This window comes from Pelobates fuscus, chromosome 8 (assembly GCF_036172605.1).
Source record: "Pelobates fuscus isolate aPelFus1 chromosome 8, aPelFus1.pri, whole genome shotgun sequence".
Lineage (NCBI taxonomy): Eukaryota > Metazoa > Chordata > Amphibia > Anura > Pelobatidae > Pelobates > Pelobates fuscus.
This window is the reverse complement of record NC_086324.1, coordinates 60,319,179-60,338,363: the sequence shown is the minus strand read 5'-3', so window position 1 is coordinate 60,338,363 and position 19,185 is coordinate 60,319,179. Positions and strand designations below refer to the sequence as shown.

Here is a 19,185-nt window from a genome sequence, read left to right as displayed (position 1 = left end):
TCACAATATAGCAACACAACATAGCTCGCTGATACCTAGGCCAAGTTGGCTCCTCTTACCTTAATTACTGTTGCTGGCTGGCAGTCTGTGGGCTTGCTGGAAGGCTGTGGGCTTACTGGCTGCGGCTGGCAGGCTGTGGGCTTGCTGGCAGGCTGTGGGCTTGCTGGTAACTGCCGGAAGGCTGTGGGCTTGCTGGCTGCGGCTGGCAGGCTGTTGGCTACTGCCGGCAGGCTGTTGGCTTGCTGGCTGCGACTGGCAGGCTGTTGGCTTGCTGGCTGCGGCTGGCAGGCTGTGGCTTGCTGGTTGGCAGGCTGTGGGCTTGCTGGCTGTAAGCCTAACTGGTGGCCTGTGGGCTGGCTGGCCGGCCTATGGGCTGGCTGGCTGGCCGGCCTGTGGGCTGGCTGGCTTGCTGGCTACTGGGGCACTTGTAGATTATTTAAAGAAATAATCCATGCACAATAACCACTACTGCTCTGTGTAGTCGTTATGGTGCCAGGAGGGCCGGGCCCCCCTTTCAGAGTAAGTAGTCAAACTGTTTAAGAACAGTTTGACAACTTACCTGGGGTCTGCTGGGATATGAGGCTGTAGTAGGGTATAGGAGCAGTGGTGCAATGTGTAAGGGGTGCAGTGTGTGTGAAAGGTTCAGTGTGTGTGAGGGGGTGTAGTGTGTGAATGTGTAGGGTGTGTGGGGCAATGTGTGTATGAGGGGGCTGTGTATGTGTGTGGCAATGTTAATATGGGGGGCTGTGTGTGTATGGGTGGGCAGTGTATGTGTGTGTGTGAGGCAATGTGTGTAAATGTGTATGGTGTGTGTATGGTGTGTGGGGGCAGTGTGTTTATGGGGCTAGAGTTCACTCTCACCACTGCGACCACCAGGAATCCCTGGTGGTCACAGTGTTGAGAGTGAACTCTAGCCCGTAGCTCCAGGGCTAGAGTTTACTCTCGTAAGAGCCGTAACGTTGCCGTGGTAACCGCGGCAACGATCTGTGCTCGCGCAAGAAGGACCCAGAGGAGCTGAAGACTGAGCTCCCGGGTCCTCTCTTCCTCCCTCCCCTGCAGGCTGCCCGCATGGTGCCTGCGGACAGGGGAGGGGGCAATTGCCCTACTCTTACTCCCCCCTCACTCTCTTCTTACCCCCCTTCTTACTCCTCCCTCTTCTTACTCCCCCTCCCCTTCTTCTTACTCCCACCTCTTCTTACTCCCCTACCCCTCTTCTTACTCCCCTACCCCTCTTCTTACCCCCCTCCCCCCTCTTCTTACCCCCTCCCCCCTCTTCTTACTCCCCCTTCCTCTTTTTACTCCCCCTTCCTCTTTTTACTCCCCCCTCCCCCTCTTCTTACTCCCCCCTCTTCTTACTCCCCCCTCCCTCTTCTTACTCCCCCCTTCCTCTCTTCTTACCCCCCTCCCTCCTCTTCTTACCCCCCTCCCCTCTCTTCTTACTCTTCCCTCCCCCTCTTCTCACCCCCCTCCCTCTTCTCACCCCCCTCCCTCTTTCTTCTCACCCCCTCCCTCTTTCTTCTCACCCCCTCCCTCTTTCTTCTCACCCCCCTCCTCCCTCTTTCTTCTCACCCCTCCTCCCTCCCTCTTCTCACCCCCTCCTCCCTCCCTCTTTCTTCTCACCCCTCCTCCCTCCCTCCTCCCTCCCTCTTCTCACCCCCTCCTCCCTCCCTCTTTCTTCTCATCCCCCCTCCCTCTTCTCATCCCCCCCTCCCTCTTCTCATCCCCCCTCCCTCTTTCTTCTCATGCCCCCCTCCCTCTTTCTTCTCATCCCCCCCTCCCTCCTTCTTCTCATCCCCCCTCCCTCTTTCTTCTCATCCCCCCTCCCTCTTTCTTCTCATCCCCCCTCCCTCTTTCTTCTCATGCCCCCCCTCCCTCTTTCTTCTCATGCCCCCCCTCCCTCTTTCTTCTCATGCCCCCCTCCCTCTTTCTTCTCATGCCCCCCTCCCTCTTTCTTCTCATCCCCCCCCCCCCTCCCTCCTTCTTCTCACCTCCCCTCCCCGTAGCGTGGCCGAGCTGCTGTGCGGTCCGCGGTGCCCGGCCGGAGTGATAGGAAAGTGCTCAGTGTGCACCTTCCTGTCAGTCCGGCCGGGTACAGGAAACAGAAACTCCTGTTCCGCGCGGAACAGGAGTTTCTGTTTCCTGTACCCGGCCGAACTGACAGGAAGGTGCACACTGAGTGTGCACCTTCCTATCACTCCGGCCGGGCACCGCGGACCGCACAGCAGCTCGGCCACGCTACGGGGAGGGGAGGTGAGAAGCTGCGGCCGCCTGAGGCTCTTAAGAGAGCGCTCAGGCGGCTGCAGCATTTAAAGGGGCGGCCGGGCCCCCTGATGGCGGGCCCCCCTCCCGGCCGGGCCCTCGGACCATGTCCGAAGTGCCCGACCGGTCAGTCCGCCCCTGAATGTAGGATAAAGTTAAAGGGACACTCTAAGCACCTAAAAAGCTTAAGCTTAATGAAGCAGTTATGGTGTTTAGATTATGGCCATGCTGTTTCACATGCTGAATTCTATGCCAATTAGGAGTTAAATCACTTTTGTTTCTGATTATGCAGTCGTATCTACGATTCCCCTGTCTTTAACTCACAGAAACACCATGAAAAAAGGATTTAATTTTCAATCAGATCTTACTGCACATTGTGTTTACTTTGTTGCAGATGATATCATGCTATTCACAGAGCAGGAGAAAAAAAATCTACATACCGTAAGCCTATAGGGAGGCTGTGTGAGTCTCAACTAGGGAAGATGTGCCAAGGGCTGCATAAAAAAAGTAATGTAACAGCAACGAATTGAAGCCAAAGTTGTTTTGTGCTTAGAGTGCCTCTTTAAAGGACCACTATAGGCACCCAGACCACTTTAGCTTAATGAAGTGGTCTCAGTGCCAGGTCCATCTAGGGTTAACCCTGCCTGCTGTAAACATAGCAGTTTCAGAGAAACTGCTATGTTTATAATAGGGTTAATCGAGCCTCTAGTGGCTGTCTCATTGACACTGTGATTTTCGAGGGAGCCCGGTGCTGGAGAAAGGTAAGATTTTAACCCCTTCCTCCCCCTTCACCCCGGCGGGAGGGGGACCCTGAGGCAGTGGTGTATTTTGGATTTGTGCTGCCCTAGGCACGACTAAATTCGGGCACCCCAAAAATCTAAATTTGCCCCCCAAATTTGTGTCAAGGCCATTTTTTTTGACTGACAGACACATTCCCTCATTGATACATGCAGTGATATACACTCACTGACAGATACACAGTCATTGGCACACACTGTTTAACCAACACCCACTTTCACTGACAGACACACACTGACACACCCATTCACTGACAGGCACACCCTCTCAGATACACATAAAATGACATACACACACTGACACACTCACAGGTGCCCCATTCTCACTCACAGACACACACTGACAGCTACACTCACTCACCCACTCACTCATGGTAAGGTGGACAGCCCCAAAACATGAAGCAAACAAGGCATTTGTCTAGGAGATTGGGGTGGCATTTTTTGGCGCCCCCCTCTGAACGTGCCGCCCTAGACAAATGCCTTGTTTGCCTTGTGGTAAATACATCCGTGCCCTGAGGGCACTATAGTGGTCCTTTAAGTATAGCAGAGAAAATCTACGGGGAAAGGGAAATAAAGGCATACTCACATATGTTTTATTGTGCATACAGAATAGTGTACAAAAGGAAAGGAGAGAAATGGGGTGAAAACTAGTATTAGTGACCTTCAATTGTAATCCCCTCTTTTAAGGCTAGATCCAGGAAACTCCAAAAAACGGTATCAAGGGAAGTATAGAATAGTGTGTGTATTCCAGAGGCTTTTATCATAGGTTATTAACTGCTCAAATGACCCGATTCCCCAACTCTCAGTGCTTGAATTCAGGGATTCCTAGCCCAGTCCTCAACTACCCCCTACCCATCCATGATTTAGGAATTACCCTGTTGTGTCTAAAGTTTTTTGTTGTTTTTTTAAAAACACCTTAGACACAACTGGGTAATCCCTAAATCCTGGACTGTTAGAGGGTACTTGAGGATTGGGTTGGGAACCACTGCTTTAATTGATTATCTTATCTGGGAAAGTGGGGCAACCGCTGCGAGCCCAGTATGCTGGGAGAACAAAAATAAAAACAGGGACCTGATCTAAATATTTACCAGAACACAATAGCATAAGGTATAGAATAGTGAGCTAGGATGACTCACAATTTATGGACTAACTTCAGCGATCTTTACACGTTCTGTAATGCATTTAGTTTAGAGACCACAAAAATCTCTAGTTCAGAGGACATGGAAATAAGTGAAATATTTTCAGAGACTCGTAAATTAGATTCCAGGACCCAAGTTAGTTAAGGTATTCCTTGTGTCAGTCACAGGGGTTTAACCAATGAAGTCAGACTGGGTGACACGTCGTGTGGATTTCGATTGCTACATCTCTTCTTCCAATACACAAGTATTCAATTACTCAGAGCTAGCTTAACTTATTCTTTGGCAGGCTTTTTAAATTGATTATAAAATAACTTGACCTATCAGGTTATTTTTTCTTTTTAGAGTACTTTAACCCCTTAAGGACACATGACATGTGTGACATGTCATGATTCCCTTTTATTCCAGAAGTTTGGTCCTTAACGGGTTAAATGGCTGCATTAAATTAAAGTTAGACTGCTGCCTTTTTGACTGTATCCTGCAGAGGGGATATAAATGGCACTAGATAATCCTTTTTAACACATACATAGAGCCAGCAGATTCTGTTTCCACATTATTTACACCGTGAAAGGACAAAAAAAGCACAGAAATGGTTTCTTTATTAGTTTCCAACCCACATTTCTTCCTTAGCAATGATCGTTTAGAGCTGCTGCGTCTGAAGAAGAATTTTTTTGTTTGCCTGGGGCTTTATAGGAGATGCGCAACATCACACCAGAGAATAAAAGAAACATACCAACCAATTGTCCTGCGTTCCTTTGGACAGTCCTGATTTTGGAGTACTGTCCTGGCACCTATCTTTGGGTTCTCCAGAAGCAGTACACCAATAAAAAAAGCACCTCCCATCCCGCTTACCTACTTTCCAGTGCTGGCGAAATACAATGAATTTATAAGTTACTTAAGTCAAAAGGGACTTGTTAATTCTACTGCAAGTGGAATAATGCTTGCATAAAAGTCTTGCAAAATAATATAAATGGAATAGAATTACTTTTATTCCTTACATGGTGTAATTATTAAAGTCTGCGCCCATTTGACCAAATTTTGCTGCTGAAGGCCGTTGAATAATCTTTACATTGTTAGACAGATTTTGATAAATAGAAGTGATTAATTGAACCACCGATTTTCTTGTTAATGTGCCTGTAAAATATGTCACTGCCTACAAAAAGATGTCAATGATGTGAAAGAAATTAACATAGAGATATGCACGCCCGCACTTCAGTTAATTGGTCAAACTGCTTTTTCACAGACCATCTTCATATTGTCTTGAAGAATAAAGAGTGAGGTTAGATAAGACTTGAGAAGACAATCCTTATTATCTCACCACATTTTATTCTTTTGGCTCTGTAAGGGTTCTGAAGACACAGATAAAGATTTCTCACAGATGTTCTACCCAGCCCACATGAGCCCTCTTTAAAAAGAAGTAATTTTCTTACTAGGCTTGCTATAGCTGAATCCGTTCAAAGGATCCTTCTTTTTAGAGGTAGGTTCTCTTGATGTCTCGATGAGACCAGCCGCCTCCAGAAATAGAACTGAGAGAGACCTCTGGGGAACCTGGAAAACTGAGCAAGGAAAGGCTTAAATAAAATAATGGTAATAAAAAAGGCAGAAACAGTAACAAGGAGCCCCAGAACAAACAAAAAGTTGTCTGATCAGGAAAGCATTTGCTGGGTTTATCAGAATAAAATCTGCTGAGATTTGGCGTACTATGCACTTTAATTTCAGTATGCTTTGCTATATCACCCAGTGCTGGAATAGAGCTTACGGCCCACCAGAAGAAGGTCAGTGGCCCAATGGAAGACATTTATCAAAGCTTCACCAACACAAAACCCAAAGGAGAAAACCAATAACAATGTAGGGAAAAATCACGTAGTTATATTAATATTGATGATATATTCTTCCTTCTTGACTGAGACCTTCCTATTTGCATTAGTTACGTCATGTTTTATCGATTTGCACACTTCAATAAATGATTATTAACATGTGTCCTTGTGATAAGAACATATATGATCCCCACTGCTTTTTAAAAGGCGAATATCGGGGGGGCGTGGCCTAACTACAGAAGCGGACGGTCGCAGGTCTGCCGAGCTCCGGGCCTGACAGCGAGAAAAACCTACTAAAAACCCATATAATCGAGCTAAACCCGACCCGGACAGCCCCAGCTGCTTCGCCCGACGGGATGGGGCGAAAAACGAAAAAACTGAAGCCCGACAAAATCAAACCGGGCACACATATTGGAGAGCTGTGGCGGAAGGCCCAAGAAGCCTCCACCCTCAACATGGCGTCCCTCCATGGGGGATGCTCAGACTTTTACAGTGATTCATCAGAGGAGGCAGAAGAGGAGCCCACACAGGCCGCCCTTCAATCGCCTCTGACCCGACAACAGCCCCCTCCGCATACCGCTACCCCTACACCGGTTAGCATGGAGGCCATCAGAGAATTAATGGCCGACCACCATAAAAAAATATCGGCGGACGTGGCCTCGATTCGGGACACTCTGACGGGCCTCAGCGGCCGCCTCGGGGCTGTGGAACACACCGCGCAAACCCAAGATGCACAAATCAAGGAATTACAACAGGAGGTCAAGGCGCTGCGGAACATGTCTACGCAGAATGACCTACGATATGCTGAAATGGAGGATAAGCGTCGGCTGAAGCACCTCAAGATAAGAGGCATAGCAGACACTATAACGGACTCTGAATTGCCCCATTTTGTACGAAGGCTCCTCTCAGTACTGCTTAACCCAAAGCAAGCCAAAATGGTGGCGCTGGACGAAATGTTCCGCATCCCAAAACCGGCTAAGGCCCCGGAATCAGCCACCCGGGATGTAATTCTGCAGTTTCAAGCCCAAAAAGACAGGACCGCAATCCTGACAGCGGCCAGGGCACAATCGACCTACCCCTTCGAGGGCATGACTTTAACATTTTATGCGGATCTCTCAGGGGCAACGCTAGCCTGGCGGAGATCCCTGCACCAGCTCACATCACTCCTACGGGAGCAACATATCAAATATCGATGGGGCCCGGCTCACACTCTGCTAGTTACGAAGGGCGATGATACGCACAAGCTACACAGTCTGCAGGAGGCGCCAGCGATCCTGGGGCTGCTCGGCCTCCCTCCGAACATACCAACACTGGCGATACCCAAGGAAAGACGTCCGTACCCACCAAGTTGGGAAACTGCCAACACCGTCGACTTCGTGCCCAGAAGACAGGCCGGAACCACCACCATTGCCACAACCTGAAAGACAATTCGGGACTATGCGAGTTCCTGGGACATTTCCCCACCATAAAGGACTGCATTTACAAAGACTGCCACTCATTATCCCTCTTTACCCAGCCGACCAACCTAATTGTTTGCACCTCACCGCCATGTTTAGGTCACCAGAGTGTTAGGTGGTGATGAAGTCGCCTCGGCGTAGCCGAGCAGTATTACAGCGCTTGACACTTATACACTTAGACGTTAGACGAACTCACTCGCCCCCTGGCACAAACGGCAGCATCTGGCCAACTTGCTAGGATGCACTCGGCCCAACCCTGCCCTGATAAGGTTCACGACGTAGAGACACCATACACTGCACAGCTGCAGTGCAAAACTTGAGGGAGGGGAAAAGGTATAACACGACAGGTGCAAGGGAGACAGAGATAGAGAGGGAAGAATACATAGGACATATTATGATAGACACCCGAACCCCTAGTTTTACTCTCATGCAAGTATAGGTTATTATTTTACCATCGGTTATTTTCTTAAGCACCCACAAGGCAAACAGAATGCAACTTAAGGGGTAAGCGCAAACCTTAGTCGCTCTCTATACTAAACCCGACATAATCGACATAATAACTAACAGACAGGACTACTAGGCATGGCACTTGATGTATTCACGGGAGACTCTCCCAGAGGTACCCTGACCAAAGCGTAGACTCGCTTTCAGAGTTTTCCAGCATAACGGCCACACAAGCAGAGCTACGCAAAGTCGAGCACTGCATTTTTGGTTTCAACCTATTTCCTTATTTACCCCCCTATGTTGTCTTTATAAGACCTATTACTCCTAACCGCTTAGGCGAGCATGGGACATGCAGCATAGACGGCTACCCTACTCACAACACCTTTAGTGGCTGTCTACCCACAAGGGCACATGTTCGGGGCTGGCCCATTCGAGACTGGAACTAAGGCTACCGTAAGGGCAACATTGGTGGACACTCCAGTCCCAAGGAAAAACTCATACTGGTTATAATCGGTATTAATGTGTTTAATTAGACGTGCTACCACTTTTATACAGCACAGCCTACTGCCAGGGACCCCTTCCGTACGCTAGACGACAGCCGCCCCTAGTGAGAGGCCTACCGACCTTAATACTTCCTATACCGGCTCACGACTCGGCAATAGCTTGCCAACCAAAAAAGTGTTACGATAGGCATATACACCCTGATCACACCACTCACTACATAGATAAGCTTGATCAAAATGAAGAGCATGTGTTTCTCTTCATACCTAACACATTGAATAAGAAAACTCGCAAATCTGCAATACCCTACACTTGTACTACCAGCCTGGTTTTCCATGCAGACCTAACTGTTCCAGCATTTGTTACACAGCAATAGTGTTCAACTAATTAAAGCTGACCCCTCTATATACTACACTACTTGGCAGCAAAGGTCCAGCAATATTCATCAATGTTAAACTTGTTAAACTGTTTGTTTTTTCTTAACAAAAAAATGTGCACGTAATATCGCCACCACTCAATCTCTGTAACTACTTATGTAAGCTACTGTGGCGCATGACATGTCGTTTACCTGCCTGCACAACAAAAATAAAGAATTAAAAAAAAAAAAAAAAGGCGAATATCTAATAACAGTATAACAAAGCAATACAGATTAAATGTATAATTTACTTAATATTTTTTTTAAACCTGTACTACTGATCTTAAACATTATGAGATAGTCAATATCCACCACATACATTGCCTCTCTACCCATTAATGCTAAACCCATTATTTAAACCAGGGTTGTCCCCAAACTCGTATGTCACTTTTTCACAACTCCACTTACCGGACACAAGGGTCTTATCTACACACTGTCGGTATTAAACTCCTCACAGCGATACTTTGAAATGAGATTCCTGCAAACATTCAGATACAACCGACTCATTTAATCAACTCGATGACAGCATAGCTTGTTAAGAAACGGAATATCACAAATTATTATCATATTGTACATCACATACAATTCACAAAAAAACACCTCTTTCTATTCTGTACCCTACTCCACCAAGACCTCACTGATAGTCTACTACCTTTTACTAATTACCTAGACATAGAATGAATGGAAAATAATTTTTGCGAGATAGCACTACTTTTTTCTGACCGCATCAGATAGGTGTTGTCAATACCTCCAGGCTAGGGGCACTCTGGCACACATATGGTGCAATTGCCAAACCATTCACGAATACTGGGAGCAAATCCCAGTTAGTAAAAACAATTGCTGGCATCCAGCTCTCACTCAATCCCAATTACTATTTTACATATTCCAATCCCCAATGCCCACATTCAAAGCAATACTAACTACATTTTCTTACTGCCACTAATTTATTAATTCCTCTGTTTTAGAAATAATCTGTAGCTCCCATGATAAGAGATTGGATACAAAAAGTAGACTCTATTGTAACTGTGGAGGAAATTAGCTTCTCCCTCACGCATATATACTCCCTTTGTAAAGCTTTCTGGGATCTATGGCTACAATTTCTGCAGAGATACTAATGAGATCAAGTTTAAGGGTTACGTCTGTGCAATCGTTTCTGTATCTCTCATTCATGGTTTACCCTAGGCAACAACTTATTATAAGTGTGACTACTATTCAATACGTGCTATATATCAACCAGTGTTATTCAATTTCCCCTTACCCCCAGCCGTTAATGACCCAGCCTAGATGACACATTTTGAGTTTCTGGGGCCATCACTAGACCTCAGAGGACTATTTATTAAATGATAGTCAGCAATTGCTCACATATTCTGTGGTCAATAAGTCCTCATGAGGTGGAACATAAACACCTTTTTACTGCATGCTCATTTGTGTAATGACTGCTGAATTTTATACCGATTGTTCAATCCTATTGATTGTTTTTATATTTAATTTGCCACGATTGACAAATTAAGCACCGGCTTAACTAAGATGTTGCATCCCATGTGTATATCCTGGTCTTGAGCTTTGTGATGCAGTTCTACTACAATATATGTGTCTTGACATCTGTACATTTATCATACTCACAATTGCTTACGTTGATTTATATTGTGTGAATGGCATTCATATTTTCTCAATAAAAGAAAAAGAAAAAAAATGAAAAGAAAAATATAATTAGGTGTATTGGGAAAAGAGAGACAATACATTGATCATGAAATTAGTTTGATTCTAAAAATAAGAAATCAATTGCAGTGGGAACTACCATAATTCCTAATCCCACAAGAAGGTATATTGAAAGATATGTCTTGACTCATGTTTTGCTGAGTTAAAGGGACACTATAGTCATCCAGTCCACTTTATCTCAATTAAGTGGTCTGAATTCAGTGGTCCTGTCTGTTTTTTTTTTTTTTGAATCAGCAATGTTTACATTGCAGGTTCAAGTCCACCTCTAGTCAGTATGACAGTCACTAGAGGTGCTTCTGTGCTACTGACACGGAAGCCCCCAAAGGAAACTATTGATTCAGTACTTTTCTATGGGAAATGTTGAATGTGTACACAGCACTCGCCGGTATGTGCATTATGTCCCCAATGCTCCTTCATGGAAAGCATTATATTGGACCATCGTGAAAGAAGTCATGCCTCCTCTGGGACGTCACGGGAGACAAAGAGGTCAGCAGCATCAAGGGAGCCTCGGTGCTGGAAAAAGATAAGTCAAACTTTAATTTATTTACTAGTGGGGACAGGTTTGTATTCCTAACACTATAGCGTTCCTTTAAACCATTCTATCAAAGTGTATAAGGTGTGTATGTGTGTGTGTATATATATTATACATACACTGCTGCTTGATTTCAGTAGACTTACAGTAGAATTTCTATATGTACTTGCTCTAAAAAGCGCATTCCATGCATTAACTGAATATCCCCATACTTTAAGATCCAGCAAGAATGGAATTGTCTAAAATTGTTAGTTACTAAAGTATAAATTGTCAGCAAGTTAAGACTCTAGGTCGGAGATTCATGTGGACTGACTTTAATAAGAATTTTAATAGATTAAAGAATAAATGGCCCATGATTCAAATTAATTTCAAATAGGGAGTTCTTCCATTATAGCTAAATCAGGTTTAGTCACAGAATTATTTTTGAGGTAAATGAGATACAGAGTAATGGTTGGCAATGGTAATTTTTTTGAGGAATTTTACTACCATTTTGCAGTTTTATTTTTTTAACGATCGAATCATATAAGACACAGATGAAAAGACTTTCATTTTTCACAATGCAAGATAACTCAAACGAGGCAAACAAACTTCATACCCTCATGTACCCTAATTTAGAACACAATTTACTATTTATGGCCCAATTAATTCCATGCTGTCTGTGAGTCATAAACATGCACAACCTCCAAACAGTGCAGATTAAAGCCCGTCTGTTGTAGAGTTTCTGTCTCTGTCTCGTCCTAACATGTATCACTGTAGCTGGGTGTCAAGTTGCTATTGTCATAAGTAGCTATCTATAGAGCTGGCCTGGTTTCATTCTGGCTGTGTAACAGGGATCTCCCAGCTCTAGTACAGGCTGATTCACACTTATGTCTTGCTGATATGCAAATGTCATATTTAATACAGTGACTTTATATGATCAATAAAAAACTTTTACATTTTCTATTGATTGCCAGCAACCTGATCAAATGACGACTATTTTCATTTGTTGTCGATGATTGCCCATCACATCTTTTCTTTGTTTTTCCATCTGTGCAGTATGCCTACTGCTGTTAGGATGCCATCCTAGTTGTGATTACAAATCACATTTTTTCTCTAGGTCAGTGCGGTAGCATTTGTCTTCTAATATTTTCTAGTGTGATATAAAACCATATGTAAAATCCATGGTCTCGCTCAAGCATTGTCCGCAGACTAGCTGTTTAACATGTCTCTAAAAATATGTTTGCTTTGATGGCTTATAACGCATTGTATTTAGGAAAGTGTAAACAAAATAGAACCATTCACATTTTAGGCACCCCGATTATTTTTGTTTAATATTCCAAATCTGTTTTCAACTCAGGATAACTAACTGGCAAGAGGGTTCATTCACTATACTTCATATAGCACCGAAATAAACTTCAAATGACAACATTTAGGCAAAAATAATTATTTATAATATCTTTAGTTTCTAATTGAGATTTCAATTTGCTACAATTTGAAGTCCAGTGAATAAGCCATCTAGTCAATGTATAAACCTCTAGTTCTTATTTTCCTTATAAAAGTACTATATTTTCCTTATTAAAACTCTACCCTGTGGAAATAAAGACATATAAGCCCTGGTAAGCATAAGCAATTTGAAGGGCTATTGACTATTATAAACCAGTTAGAACCTTAGGCACAGATACCTAATACAATAAAAAAAATAATCAAAGCACAGAAAGTGATTTTAAAGGCCGCTGTGTTTGAAATGTTGACATCTAGAAAAATTGTAAAAACTATTTACTAAATGATTAAAATATATGCCAAAGATTAATTCAAAATACAGACATCAGCAGGATGTGTCATTCTGGTCACTTGTTATTTAATCTTAACAATAATTTGCCTATTTTAATTTTAACAATAATTTGAATGTTGTTGAAGTTGCATGATGCTTTATGGAACGGAATTCCTACTAGTTGAGGAAATAGCTAAAATGACAATGAAGGGACAAATTAGTCATTTATTACATGTGAGTTCACAGAGGAAGAGGTTCTATTTCAACTGTCAAAAGTAAAGACAAATAAGTCAATGGGACCTAATGGAATACACCCAAAGTTATTAAAAGAGCTTTGTGGTGTACTAACAAAACCATTAACAGATTTATTTAACCAATCATTGTTAACAGGACTAGTCCCAGAAGATTGGAAGTTAGCGAATGTTGTGCCCATTCACAAGAAAGGTAGTAGGGAGGAGTCGGGCAACTATAGGCAAGTAAGCCTTACTTCAGTAGTGGGGAAAGTGATGGAAACCATGTTAAAGGATAGGATTGTTGAACATCTAAAAACACATGGATTTCAAGATCAGAGACAACATGGGTTTACTTCAGGGAGATCATGCCAAACTAATCTTATTGATTTTTTTGATTGGGTAACTAAAATTATAGATCAGGGTGGTGCAGTAGACATTGCTTACCTAGATTTCAGTAAGGCTTTTGAAACTGTTGCACATAGAAGGCTTATCAATAAATTGCAATCTTTAAGTTTGGATTCCAATATTGTTGAATGGGTAAGGCAGTGGATGAGTAAAAGGTAACAGAGGGTTGTAGTCAATGGAGTATATTCAAAGCTTGGGCTTGTCACCAGTGGGGTACCTCAGGTATCTGTACTTGGACCCATTCTCTTTAATATTTTTATTAGTGATATTGCAGAAGGTCTTGATGGTAAGGTATGTATTTTGCTGATGATACTAAGATATGTAACATGGTTGATGTTCCAGGAGGGATAAGCCAAATGGCAAATGATTTAGGTAAACTAGAAAAATGGTCAGAGTTGTGGTAACTGACATTTAATGTGGATAAGTGCAAGATAATGCATCTTGGACGTAAAAACCCAAGGGCAGAGTACAGAATATTTGATAGAGTCCTAACCTCAACATCTGAGAAAAGGGATTTAAGGGTGATTATTTCTGATGACTTAAAGGTAGGCAGACAATGTAATAGAGAAACAGGAAATGCTAGCAGAATGCTTGGTTGTATAGGGAGAGGTATTAGCATTGTACAGAACACTGGTGAGCCGTCACTTGGAGTATTATACGCAGTACTTGAGACCGTATCTTCAGAAGGATATTGATACTTTAGAGAGAGTTACATAGTTACATAGTTACATAGTTACATAGCTGAAAAGAGACTTGCGTTCATCAAGTTCAGCCTTCCTCACATATGTTTTTTGCTGTTGATCCAAAAGAAGGCATAAAAAAAAAAAAACCCAGTTTGAAGCACTTCCAATTTTGCAACAAGCTAGGAAAAAAATTCCTTCTTGACCCCAGAATGGCAGTCAGATTTATCCTTGGATCAAGCAGTTATTACCCTACATTGAAAGATTATATCCTTGAATATTCTGTTTTTGCAAGTATGCATCTAGTAGCTGTTTGAACATCTGTATGGACTCTGATAAAACCACTTCTTCAGGCAGAGAATTCCACATCCTGATTGTTCTTACAGTAAAAAAACCTTTCCTTTGCCTTAGACGAAATCTTTTTTCTTCTAGTCTAAACGCATGACCTCGTGTCCTATGTAAAGTCCGGTTTGTGAATAGATTTCCACACAATGGTTTGTATTGGCCTCGAATATATTTGTATTTGTATTGAGTTCAGAGAAGAGCTACTAAACTGGTTCATGGATTGCAGGATAAAATTTACCAGGAAAGGTTAAAGGATCTTAACATGTATAGCTTGGAGGAAAGACGAGACAGCAGGGATATGATAGAAACATTAAAATACATAAAGGGAATCAACACAGTAAAGGAGGAGACCATATTTAAAAGAAGAAAAACTACCACAACAAGAGGACATAGTCTTAAATTAGAGGGGCAAAGGTTTAAAAATAATATCAGTAAGTATTACTTTACTGAGAGGGTAGTGGATGCATGGAATAGCCTTCCAGCTGAAGTGGTAGAGGTTAACACAGTAAAGGAGTTTAAGCTGTCAGGGTATTTATATCGGCAGACATTTTGTAGTATGACAGAAATTAAAGGGTATATTGCCTAAATCATTCTGAACAGAGCAGACTCCATTTTGTTATCTTCAAGCTAACAAAAGACACAAGATTTCTATCCCTTCTGTAAAACTAACCACTTTGCCAGAGCTAAAGGAATGCTTAGTATATACAAACCTGTTGATAAGAAATGAGAACGGGGGATGGACAGACTGTCTAAATGCTAATGGAATATAATTAATTCTAAACCCAGACATTTGTGACAGAGAAGTTTACTAATTTAATTTTACTTTCGATATTGTATAAGATCCCATTGTAAGTTTAGGGGTCATATTTAGTTATAACTGTCATATTAGAAATTATAGCAGAGTTTGCCAGACACATAGTCTGAAGAAAGCCCAAAGAAACTATTTGAACTGACAGAAAACTTAAATTATAGACAACCATAAAGATAAGGTAAATGATGTCAAAATAGCCACCAGGAAAAGTTAACTCTTTCCTGGATAGGTATGTTTAGTGGGACGAGACTGCTCTCTATAGACCAAATACTTAAATTGCTATCTGGAAGGTAACCACACCTCCAGTTTTCTATTGGTCTATCACCTAGTGATTCTTCCCTTTAAAAGTTAAGACAAAGGGAAGAGAGAAAGAGAGAGGTATGCAAAGGAAGCAAAGAAGCAAAGAGGTGAGCAGTTGGGGGCTATGCAGAGAAATCCATGACATATATCCACTCCAGGGCACTCAGAATTTCTTACACACCAATCACATATCCATTCAGTTCCTGAGACTACCTACTAATCTGATGAAAATCTATACTCAACTGGTAATTATACTGGTTTCATTTAATTAATCTAAATTAATTAAAATTTTCTAATAGCATGATATATGACTGGATAAATCACGATCAGATTTCGATATTTAGAAATCTTAGTTACTAAAGAATATATAGTTATAATATTCTATTCTGCAGATAGAAAGGAATAATTATATATATTAATGTGACATATCACATGTTAGCATATGATTTGATCTAAAATAAGATAAAATATCTGTTTAGGCAAGTTAAAATTCTGCTTATAGAACATGGTAGATTACTCTTATTTGATGGTTCCAGGAAATGACTAATGAGCTGGTTTAAATGTTATTTTATTTAAAATTACATGAGAATAGATCTTAATTACCTAGGAGGTCTAACCAGCATTGAAAGGGTTATTCTAACTGTTAGATAAGTTTTATGGCCTTAAGCTGCAAGCTCTGTGTCTGTGTGTAAGTTTCACTTTCGTTTCTCTGTGAAGTACTATCATAAATCATTGTCAACCATCGGAATGTGTATTGCCATTGTATTGCATACTATGTTATACTGAATATTCATGGATTATTATCATGAATGTTACATATTATTATTATTTAATTTGTCACAATAAATTGTATCTATTTTGATAACAAATTGTGATTTTATTTATATGGAATACATTTCACTTTCACGATAACGATCTTTGGGATCTGAGAATTGAAATAGTGGGCAATTCTCAACTGTTTACTATTATTATCCCATAAATAGCCCCACAAAGCATGCATGGGATAGGCATAAGGCTGTCCTAACTATAAGATAGGGCTAGGGCAGGGGTAGGCAACCTTCGGCTCTACAGATGTTTTGGACTACATCTCCCATAATGCTTTTACAGCCATATTGCTGGCAAAGCATCAAGGGAGATGTAGTCCACAACATCTGTAGAGCCGAAGGTTGCCTACCCCTGGGCTAGGGAATACTGAAAGTATTTAGAAGATTGGGCAGACTAGATTGGTTCAATGGTTCTTATCTGCCGTCACATTCTATGTTTCTATGAATTTATAAGGTTCTGAGATGCACCATTAAAGGTACACTATAGTGTCAGGAATACAAGCATTAAAGGGACACTCCAGGCACCCAGACCACTTCTGCCCATTGGAGTGATCTGGGTGCCAACTCCCACTACTCCTAACCCTGCAAGTGTAATTATTGCAGTTTTTTATAAACTGCAATAATTACCTTGCAGGGTTAACTCCACCTCTAGTGGCTGTCTACTAGACAGCCACGAGAGGGCACTTCCTGGATCATAGCACAGATTATCTGTGCTAGAGCGTCGCTGGATGTCCTCATGCTGTGTGAGGACCTCCATGCTGTGTGAGCGTCGCTCATTCCCCCATAGGAAAGTATTGAAATGCATTTTCAATGCTTTCCTATGGGGAGCACTAATGCGCATGCGCGGCATTGCCACGCATGCACATTAGGTCTCCCTGGCCGGTGGGCAGGATCAGTCTCGCCCACCGGCCGACGCAATGCAGAGGGGGAGCGGCGACGGAGGAGGAAGCAGCGATGTGGGACATCGTCGCTGCCTCAGGTAAGTTACTGAAGGGGTTTTCACCCCTTCAGCAACCGAAGATTGGGAGGTGGGAGGGAGAGGGGACCTGCAGTGCTAGGAAAACAGATTTGTTTTCCTGGCACTGGAGTTTCCCTTTAACTTTTTAGGTAACCTGTTTAGGTAACCAGCACTGTTTAGGTAACCAGCCCCCCCATCCCTAATTAAAAAGGTGATTTTGCTCACCTTATTTCTAGAGCTAAGTGATTGCCACTAGAGGTGTTACCAGGCAGTAATGTAAACACTGCCTTTTTATGAAACCACTACATTAAGCTGTAGTTCTGGTGACTATAGTATCCCTTTAATTTTATTAGTATACTAAGCACGGGTCGATATCAAGCAGTGGTCAATAAGACATAAAATTACCCTTATATTTAATTTCACATTAAAGTTCAGCTCTTATATATTTAACTTGCTTTCAGATCTTGTCTTGATCAGTCCTTGTCTGTAGAAGATCTTCAACACAACTGCTACACTATGGATACAACCTTGATCTTTCTTTTAAATGTGAATATAGAGGTTCTGCGTACTGATCTGTAACTGGTGGATCAATGCTATTACCTGCATCCTTGTTATCACTACAATGTTATCACATATACGATCACATGGTTGAATTCCATCTTGTGATAATAGTGACTCTTACATTCCTCAGCTATAAGATGGAGCTATCATCAATTTTTGCCTATATTTTGCAAAGATATATTTTTTCAGATTTCAATTTGCAACAATTTAGAGTTTGAATTGGGAATAAGTATTCCTAGTTTAGGAATTGTTGCTTCAATTGGCCTACATATTTATTTAGCCTAGTTTGGGGATTGATTAGTGAATCAATGGATATAAAAAAATCAGTAAGTCCTCTTAAGCAAACAGAGAAATATAGTGGAGATAGTTGCCCAAAATGTATACCTTGAGTCTTGAATGAACTGGAATATCCCAAACAACGTTTCATTTTATTTTTCTTTTGTAGATCTTCGACCACTGGACATGCTTTCAGAAGTATTCTCCTCCCCTGGCAATTCCTTCAATAAAGTGAGAATGGTGCAGTCCCAGGGAGCTCGTGGATTCCGTCTCTCTGTTTTCCCCCATGTTCTTAGTTTTCCATCAACACGAATCTTCCATAACTGCCACCTTTTTCCAGAAGAGTTCTCCATCATTATCACTCTGAAGGTTCCGAACATTCCATCCAAGGTGACACCATGACACCAATTAGTTTCTACAAATAGTCAACATGTTTACCTACAGGTCTGATTAAAATACAGATAAGAAATATATAATCACATTTATGCTACTAAAATACATTAATTAATTGTATAGTTAATTATATGTAGCATTGTTCATTAGTGTTGGTAACAGTGTAATAATTTAGGTAATATTACAGAAAAAGTATGTATTATATCTACTGGATCAGCGGCTATCGGTTGGTGTCAGTGTATGGTTATCACGATAAACAAGTTTTCGGTGTAAACTCAATACAACTCAAAGAGATTTTCACTGAAATATAAATTGTTAAATTAAAGTGAATTCTAATTGATGTTGTGTATGTATATACCTATTTAGAAAGGGTCTTACCATGAAAAATACAATTCGATTACGTTTGATTTCAAGTAAGCATAAGTTATTGTCTCAGACACACATTCTGAATGTTCTTGATCTGGCAGTGCAGTGTAAATTTGGGTTCATGTCTTTCTCCGAGGACATCAGAGAAAGTCCCCACACAGCTCATTTTGTATGTGTCATCAAACATGCTCACTCTGTATGATTCG

The 19,185-nt window shown here is 41.9% G+C and overlaps 1 protein-coding gene across 1 annotated transcript in view; it reads left to right on the top strand.

The window, feature by feature from the left end:
* TSPEAR (thrombospondin type laminin G domain and EAR repeats) overlaps positions 1-19,185 on the top strand; it is a 112,010-nt gene that overhangs the window by 27,687 nt on the left and 65,138 nt on the right. Inside the window, exon 2 of the mRNA XM_063429910.1 lies at positions 18,390-18,610. Coding sequence (XP_063285980.1) covers positions 18,390-18,610 — 221 coding nt within the window. The remainder of the gene's footprint in view (positions 1-18,389; positions 18,611-19,185) is intronic.